This window comes from Vulpes lagopus, chromosome 7 (assembly GCF_018345385.1).
Source record: "Vulpes lagopus strain Blue_001 chromosome 7, ASM1834538v1, whole genome shotgun sequence".
In the NCBI taxonomy this organism is placed as follows: domain Eukaryota; kingdom Metazoa; phylum Chordata; class Mammalia; order Carnivora; family Canidae; genus Vulpes; species Vulpes lagopus.
The window spans coordinates 72,318,799-72,328,399 of record NC_054830.1 but is presented as its reverse complement, the minus strand read 5'-3'; the positions used below and the strand labels follow the sequence as shown (position 1 = coordinate 72,328,399).

The 9,601-nt window shown below is 40.7% G+C and overlaps 1 protein-coding gene across 1 annotated transcript; it reads right to left on the bottom strand.

The window, feature by feature from the left end:
* Positions 1 to 224: 224 nt before the first annotated feature.
* LOC121495179 (olfactory receptor 13C3) lies at positions 225 to 1,260 on the bottom strand. Its single transcript, XM_041762447.1, has one exon. It carries the CDS (start codon positions 1,176 to 1,178, stop codon positions 225 to 227), a length of 954 nt encoding a protein of 317 aa, XP_041618381.1. The 5' UTR covers positions 1,179 to 1,260.
* Positions 1,261 to 9,601: the final 8,341 nt, after the last annotated feature.

Here is a 9,601-nt window from a genome sequence, read left to right as displayed (position 1 = left end):
AACTCACCATGCTTGTGAGCTCTAGATCAGGACATTTTGGAAACTGAATTTAAAGTGAACTACATTTTTCAGTAATTCTACCTGAGTAGGGCTGGGGAACGGAAAGAATAAAAATATCTCTCCTTAACTATATAGTTTCTCCAAATAAGGTTTTTACTAATTGACCTATGAGTCCACCTTCATGCCTATTAATCAAAGACCTATATTTTCTGTATAGGAAATACTTACCGAATAGGTTTTCGGTTCAGCAGATATTTTACAGCAGTTTTTACATCCTTATTCCTCAAGCTATAGATTATAGGATTTAGCATAGGGGTCACTACCCCATAAAACAGGGAAATGAGCTTGTCTGAAGTTTGAAACTTGTCTTCTCCAGGCAATTCTTGGGACTTGGGCTTGGCATACATGAAGAAGATGGTACCATAAAATATGATCACCACAGTCAGATGTGCTGAGCAGGTGGAAAAGGCTTTGTGTCTCCCTGTAGCTGAGTTCATTCTCAAGATGGTGTAGAGGATGAACATATAGGAGAAAAAAATGACCAGAAGTGGAAGAACCAGGAATGCCATATTTGATATCACCATGGTGACAATATTGAGGGATATATCAGCACAAGCTAGCTTAAGGACAGCTAATATTTCACACGTGAAATGATTGATAATATTATTCCCACAGAAAGGCAGTCGCATGGCAAGAAATGTTTGTACAATTGAGTTGATTCCACCAGAGAGCCATGACACAGAAGCCATTAGTACATACACCACCTTGTTCATGATGATGAGGTATCTCAGAGGGTTACAGATAGCTACGTAGCGATCAAAAGCCATCATGCCAAGGAGCAAACACTCTGTTGACCCCATTGCAAACCCAAGGAACATCTGCACTGCACACCCAGAGAAGGAAATGTTCCTTTTCTTTGAAATTAAGCTCACCAAAGTTGAGGGAACAGAGGAGGATGTATAGCAGATGTCCAGGAAAGAGAGGTTACCCAGGAAGAAGTACATGGGGGTGTGAAGATGGGAATCGAAGATGCTTGCTATAATCAGAAGACCATTGCCAATTAGAATCACTAGATACATTACTAGAATTAGAACGAAGTAAATGATCTCAAGTGTTGGGTAGCCAGCGAGTCCCAGAAGAAGAAATTCTGATGCAGATGTCTGATTAATTTCATCCATGTCATCTGCTTTTCAGGATGTCAAAGGAAAATCTAATATAAAATATTTTCACTGCCAAGAAACAACTGTTACAAATTACCTGAACAATTCATTTTTTAGATGGTGTTATAAGGAGTGTTTGCTTGAAGCTCTGATATCCAATCATCTTCAACAATGCGTGTGACAAGGAATCAATGAAATTGGGAATGACGGAAGTGCCGATGTCCACTGCTAATATGCGAAGATCTACCTACGATTAGACAGACAAACAGAAGTAAACTTTCCTGCTGTTGACATGTTCCTAGATTAAGGTTTCTAAATTTCCTAATTACCAACTATGAGCCTGACTTTATAAGCCCCAGAAAGCAGGCAGTGGAGATGGCAAAGTCTACTCAACAAGGACCAGAAATGTGATTCAGCAATTATATCATGGTCACAATTTCATAGCAACTTTGATATTTATGGTATATATCTCTTTCCATGCCTGACACTTTATACCTTACATTAGTCAGTTTAATTGTATATTTTATAGATATTTAATAATAATATATTGAATAGCATAAAATAAAATTTAATGTCTGTTTAAACATAGTTAGCTGTTGATCTCATATTCCAGCCCCGTCTTAGCATCTTATGTGACTGTTCCTAGGACAAGACCACTGCATAGATCAGCTCCACATGAATGGTAAAAGTATTTGGAGAACATTACATGGGATCCCTGGGTGGCGCAGCGGTTTAGCGCCTGCCTTTGGAGACCCGGGATCAAATCCCACGTCGGGCTCCCGGTGCAGGGAGCCTGCTTCTCCCGCTGCCTATGTCTCTGCCTCTCTCTCTCTCTCTGTGTGACTATCATAAATAAATTTAAAAAAAAACATTACATAGTTTCTAACTTATTCTGTAGCTTCACAGAGTATATCTTGACTTAAGTCAAGAAAAGTCTTAAACAAGTCAATAAACTTTTGATTTGTTTAAATCTAATAAAATAGTAATAAGGTTTAAATATTTTATATTATTATGTATATGTGTGTATATGCATTACTTTATGCTCTACAAAATACAATAATTCTTTATATTTTTTCCCAGTATAAAAGATGGAACTTGTCCAAGGTTAACCAGGCAGTAAATAATAAAGTGAAGCTCAAAGTTCAGATCAAGTCTTGTTCACAAAGGTGCCGGGCTGGTTTAGTAGGTAGAGCATGTAACTTTTGATCTCAGGGTCTTGAGTTTAAACCCCATGTTGGGCTAGATATTCTTTTAAAAAAAAGTTTAGTTCATAGCTTCACTGGTTTTCATATATATATGTATCACCAGTGTATCTTGAAAAACTTTAGATTCTGTTTTAAAGTTCAGGGAAGCTTCTGAGACTCTCCATTTCTCATAAGTGGTTAGGTGGTACTTACGCAAAGGTCTTGAAATCACTTGCTACTCAAGTTTAATCTACACTGAATTGACAGAGTATCCAGATTTTTCTGATCTAACCTGATTTTCTTTTGCCTTATTATGGTTTGGCATGCCAACCTGGAAAATAAGAACATACTTTTGTGTTTTATAGACTCCAAATTCTTATCATGTTGTTATACACTTCTTAAGAAAAATATTATTAAAAGACATATTTTTTAAAAAGCAGTTTTAACTTGTGCCAGGCTACTATAATAGATTTAGGATATTCCTGACAGCCTACCTTGAGCCTAGCCATATTCCAAGCATAGTAAGGATAAAGTAAAGAACAACGTAAAGTGTCTACTATTACAAACTCACAATTCAGTTAGGGATATAGGAAAAGTACACGTGAAAACATAAATCCAATTACATAATGTAGTTTGAGTTAAAATTATTGATTTTCCTAGAAGGAAGAAGTTTATGAGAAATAAGAAATAGTGAAAGGGAAAAGAGGGGAACTTAGTTGAAAAATTACAGAGGGAGACAAACCATGAGAAACTCTTAACTCTGGGAAACAAACAAAGGGTTGCGGAAGGGGAGGCGGGTGGGGGAATGGGGTAACTTGGTGATGGGCACTGAGGAGGGCACTTGATGGGATGAGCACTGGGTGTTATACTATTTGTTGGCAAACTGAATTTAAATTAAAAAAAAAAGAAAGAAATCAGACGAGGGAGAACTTAGAAAGTGTTTCAGTCTCGGGCAAGATCAGGAAGCATGGGAAGAATTAGACAGGTTTGTAAGAAAAGTGGAGAAGTAGATTAGCCCAAAAATGAGAATTTGAGCCAAAGATAGGAATAAACAGAGCACATCCTTTTTGAACAAGAGAATTTCTGTGGAGAGGTGGTGGCAAGCACATCTGAAAAGAAAAGCACAGTAGGTGCACAGAGTGTCTCTAAGGTTGGGCAGTGAATTTGGCCTTTCTTTTGGTAGAGAAGGGGTCTATCACTACAAAGCACAGAGCATGGGTTGAGTGCTTAGACCCTGTGGTATTAGTCCTCTCCAAAAAATTGCCATCATGCTATGTTTTATGAGATTTTTTTATCAGAAATATAACACAAGGAATTAAGGTATGTAGATTAATGGGATTGTCAGTAATTATTGACTAGATGTGAAAACTGATCTTTCCAAAATCACCAGATTTGTCATTGGTCAAAATCACAAACTTAGGCTTCATGTGGGCCAGTAGTTTTGAGAATTCCAGCAAAGCCACTTTTCCCCCACTCTACCACTTAGTTTGTCTTGAGACACTAGTTGGGAAAATTGCTGTAAAACAGGTTATTACAGGCAGCCCCCGTGGCTCAGTGGTTTAGCGCCGCCTTCAGCCCAGGGCCTGATCCTGGAGACCCCGGATCCAGTCCCATGTCAGGCTCCCTGCATAGAGCCTGCTTCTCCCTCTGCCTGTGTCTCTGCCTCTCTCTCTCTCTCTCTATCTCTCTCTCTCTCTCTCTCATGAATAAATAAATAAAATCTTAAAAAAAAAAACCAAGTTATTACTTAGAGTCAGAAGTCCAACTCGACAAAAGGATTCTCAGTACAGGAAAATTTCAGTTAAAAATACACAAAAGAAATATTTCAACTCTGAAGATAAAGACAAACAAGGGAATAAAAAAATCTCAATTTTGAGCTGAAAAAAATAGCCAGGAAGAGATTGTTAATTTTTTTCAGCTTAAGTCCAGAATTTTCTTTAAAGGAGAGGGAAGGAGACAGGAAGGGAAAGACAGAGGGAGAGAGATGGAGACGGGAAGAGAGAGAGAGAGAGAGAGAAAGATCTTCAACTCATTTATGTAGCCAACTCTTATTTCAAAACCCTGTGTGCCTTGAAATTGGTTCAGTTGGAATAATGAGCAGAGGAAAGATCCAAAGCCCATTATCTTTACATTACTACTATGTCTAACTGATATCATTAACATTGTATAGAAATTATCAACAGACAGGAATGCTCAGCAAGAACTGTAGAAATATTAGGGTCACAAAAACAAATTGACTACATTCATTAAACAGTGCCCAGAGGGAATGGGCAATTATTCTATAATTATTCTACACTACTTATAATAAATCAAAATTCTCCTCAGTTCAGAAATTGGTCAGAGGATGCATTGGATAAGGGACATGAGCACTCTAATCAACCTAGTCACTAATGCAAAGAGAACAACGCAGCAAGATGTTGACTTACTAGGTAGGATACATGGAGATGTTCCAGGTAGGTCCAAAGGTCCTGAAAAGCCTGTTGGCTCCCTGTTGCAGACAACTTCTAGGCAATGCATCGAAGCTACCTAAACTGCTTCTCCCTGCCACCGGCTCCCAGTATTTCCCTCCTAGGCAGGAAACCCCTTACTAATTCAAACTCTTCTTGAGCCAGGCTTCTCTTGCTAATTCTACTCCCAGCTCTTTAAACTGGTTATCTGGTTACATTGTGAGATAACAAGAGACACTGGAGAGGGAGCTTGCCTGTTTTGCTTATCCCTCTAACATTTAAGCCTAATACAGTGGCTGTATATAATAAACAGGGAATTTGAATAAATAAAGGCTGACTTTCTAAACTCTTAAGAAATTACCCTACATAATATTTGTGGCTTAATGAGAAGGAAAACTTTAGGGTGTCATATTTATTTTGCAGCAGGTTTTAATTTTTTTAGATATCTTTCAGCATGTATTAGCAAGCTGCCATCTTATACAGATAATTAACAATTTATACACTGTCAAAAGAGAGGATCATCTAATATTCATTGGAATATATATGATGTGGGTTTAGTATGGGGGATAAATGTCTCAGACTAAAATGATTTGAGGTTCTACGCTTCTAATTTATAGCCTCAGTCTTCTCATTTGTAAAACAATGATAAAAATACCTGTTCTACTTCCCTTGCAAGGATATTGTCAGGAAATGAGATAGCATAAGGAAATTGCTTTAAAGATTAATAACATTATACAAATAATAACAAAATACTATCAATAATAATGATTCACAGCTATATTTTGATGATAATAAATTGGTATCTGTATTGCACCAGATTATTAACATTACAAATTCATATTAATAATAGCTTTAACTATAGATTTAAAAGCTAGAGTTTCATGGTATTCCAGACTCACCTGGACATTGATAAATTATTTTCACCTCCTAGAAGACCCAGTTACTTTCTTCCTAGTGTTCATGTCTGCATTCTGAATTAAGGTCAGGTTCAACAAACAATGCCAGATACCACAGATGTGGAAGACTAAATATTTATTATGCAACAGTTGTTATAACTGTTCCCCAATTCCCAAAACAATTTAAAGATGGAATGAGAGATCTGTGGAATGGAGAAACTTCTTGGTGTGTTAGGGATAGTGTCCCACAAACCCAATTAAGAGTGGTGCTGGGAATAAATTGTGATGGAAACACAGCTCAAAAATGAAATGACATTCTCCTACATGCGTAACTTTTGGAAACAGTGGCAAATGTTCACAAAATGAACTTTCTGAAATGTGAGAGTTTTTTAGTTCAAAATATGCTTACCAAAATAGATTTAATTCAATGTAAGAAATTAGTAATTCAAATGATAGTTACCAAATGAAATACCAGAGCTGAAAAGTCATCTAAATATTATAAATGAAATAAAACATAATGAATTAAGAGCACTGTCATTTAACTTTTTTGCTTACTTTATAAGCATTCTTTTGGATCAGCTAATTTTATGCAGGATGCCATTGCCCAATGTTTTTGGAATTAAAAGAAAGACAGACAAAAATACAAATAAATGCACAGGACAAAAAATAAATTCATATTTAAGGCCACAGAGTAAAAGTTAAAGTCTAGAATGGATAATTTGGGGCATGAATTCTGATAGGTAGACAACACATTAATGAACTAAAATGTTTTAGGAAAATCTATTGAGCTATATTGTGGATGTTAATATTGATGTTCAGTAAAGTTATCCATCAGAAATGAAGGAGAAATAATGACTTTCCTAGACAAACAAAAACTGAGGGAGTTCATCACCACTAGACCCACCTTGCAAAAAATGCTAAAAGGAGTTCTTCAAGCCAAAATAAAAGAACACTAATTAGAAACATGAAAACATATAAAAATATACAACACACTAGTAAACATAAATATATAGTCAGACTCATAAGTCTCTAATTCTGTAACAGGATGGCATGTTCACCACTTTACTATAGTATAGAAGTTAAAGGAAAAGAGTATTAAAAATAACCATAGCTATAGTTATATCAAACTATAAATTAACTGTAATTTGTTACGACTACAAAATATAAATAGAGAAAAATTGTCCCATTAAAAACATAAAAGGGAGGGAGTAAAATAGTAGTTTTTGTATGCAACTGAAGTTAAGTTGCTATCAGTGTAAAATAGACGGTTATATGTATAAGATGTTTTATGTAAGCTGCATGCAAAACCTATAGTAGATTCACAAAAGATAAAGAGAAGAAAATCAAAACATATCATGAGGGAAAATCACCAATCCACAAAGGTAAGCATCAAGAGAGAAAAAAAGTAATAACTGAACTACACAACAGCCATAAAGCCATTAATAAGATGGCATTAGTAAATATTTACATATTAAAAAGTACTCTAAACATAAATGGATTGAATTCTCCAATCAAAAAGCACAAAGTAGCTGGATGGATTAAAAAACAAGACCCAACTGTGTTCTGTCTACAAGAGACTAATATCAGGCTTTAATGATACTAGGCTTAAAGTGAAGGGGATGAAAAAAGATATTCCATGCAAGTGTAAATCAAAAGACAATGAGAGTAACAATATTTATATCAGACATAATAGACTTTTAGACAAAACTTGTCAAGGAGACCAAGAAGGGGGAGGGGCAAGATGGCGGAGGAGTAGGGTCTCCAGGTCACCTGTCCGCAGCAAATTACCTAGAAAACCATCCAATCATCCTGAAAACCTACGAATTCGGCCTGAGATTTAAAGAGAGACCAGCTGGAACGCTGCAGTGAGAAGAGTTCGCGCTTCTATCAAGGTAGGAAGACGGGGAAAAAGAAATAAAGACACAAAAGGCCTCCAAGGGGGAGGGGCCCCGCGAGGAGCCGGGCTGAGGCCGGGGCGAGTGTCCCCAGGACAGGAGAGCCCCGTCCCGGAGGAGCAGGAGCTGCACCAACCTTCCCCGCGGAAGGGGGCTCCCCGGGAATTGGAGCAGGATCCCCAGAAAGGCGGGGATGCCCTCGGGCTTCCTGGGACAGTAACAGAGGAACTGCGCCCCGGGAGATGCGCCGAGCTCCCTAAGGGCTGCAGCGCTCGGCGGGACCCGGAGCAGCTCGGAGGGGCTCGGGCGGCGGCTCCGCGGAGGGGGCTGCGGGGCTGCGGGGCTGCGGGGCTCCGGGAACAGCTCAGCGGCGGCGGCTCGGGCGGAGGAAGAAGCTCCGCGCGGAGGGGGCGGCGCGGCTCCGGGAACAGCTCGGAGGGGCTCGGGCGGCGGCTCCGCGGAGGGGGCTGCGCGGCTCCGGGAACAGCTCAGCGGCGGCGGCTCGGGCGGAAGAAGAAGCTCCGCGCGGAGGGGGCGGCGCGGCTCCGGGAACAGCTCGGAGGGGCTCGGGCGGCGGCTCCGCGGAGGGGGCTGCGCGGCTCCGGGAACAGCTCAGCGGCGGCGGCTCGCGCAGAGGAAGAAGCTCCGCGCGGAGGGGGCTGCGCGGCTCCGGGAACAGCTCGGAGGGGCTCGGGCGGCGGCTCCGCGGAGGGGGCTGCACCGCCGGGAGCGCGAATCCAACAGCGCAGGCCCCGGAGCACAGGGCGCCGGGACACAGCCCAGGATCCGGCCTCCCCCGGGACAGGCAGAGGCCGGGAGGGCCCAGGACAGCAAGGACGCTCCTGCCTGGAACTGAGCAGATCAGCGGCCCCGCCCCGGAGCCCCCAGGCCCTGCAGAAGGAGAGCCCCGGAGCTACTGCGGGGGCTGGATCCAGGGTCCCAGAGCTGCCCCCGCCACTGTGGCTTCCTCCCGGGGCCTCACGGGGTCAACAACCCCCACTGAGCCCTGCACCAGGCAGGGGCAGAGCAGCTCCCCCAAGTGCTAACACCTGAGAATCAGCACAGCAGGCCCCTCCCCCAGAAGACCAGCGAGACAGACCAGTTCCAAGGGAAGTCAAGGGACTTAAACTACACAGAATCGGAAGATACTCCCCCGTGGGTTTTTTTGTTTTTTGTTTTTTTGTTTTTGTCTTTGTTTTTTTTTTGTTTTTTGTTTTTTTTTTGTTTTGTTTTGTTTTGTGCTTTTTTTTCTCTCTTTCTTCTTGATTTCTGATTGCTTCCCCCACCCCCCCTTTTTTTCTTTTTTCTCCTTTCTTTCTTTTTCTTTCTTTTTCTTCTCTTTTACCCCTATTTTTTTCTTCTTTCTCTTTTTTCTTTTTCTCTTTTCTTTCCTTCTCTCTCTTTTTCTCCTTTTCTCAATACAACTTGTTTTTGGCCACTCTGCACTGAGCAAAATGACTAGAAGGAAAACCCCTCAAAAAAAAGAATCAGAAACAGCCCACTCTCCCACAGAGTTACAAAATATGGATTACAATTCAATGTCAGAAAGCCAATTCAGAAGCACTATTTTACAGCTACTGGTGGCTCTAGAAAAAACCATAAAGGACTCAAGAGACTTCATGACTGCAGAATTTAGATCTAATCAGGCAGAAATTAAAAATCAATTAAATGAGATGCAATCCAAGCTAGAAGTCCTAACGACGAGGCTTGACGAGGTGGAAGAACGAGTGAGTGACATAGAAGACAAGTTGATGGCAAAGAGGGAAACTGAGGAAAAAAGAGACAGGCAATTAAAAGACCATGAGGATAGATTAAGGGAAATAAATGATAGCCTGAGGAAGAAAAACCTACGTTTAATTGGGGTTCCCGAGGGCGCGGAAAGGGACAGAGGGCCAGAATATGTATTTGAACAAATCCTAGCTGAAAACTTTCCGAATCTGGGAAGGGAAACAGGCATTCAGATCCAGGAAATAGAGAGATCCCCCCCTAAAATCAACAAAAACCGTTCAACACCTCGAC

What these genes read in the sequence shown, in the direction of transcription:
- LOC121495179 (XM_041762447.1), bottom strand. Translation starts at nt 1,178, where the DNA reads ATGGATGAAATTAATCAGACATCTGCATCAGAATTTCTTCTTCTGGGA.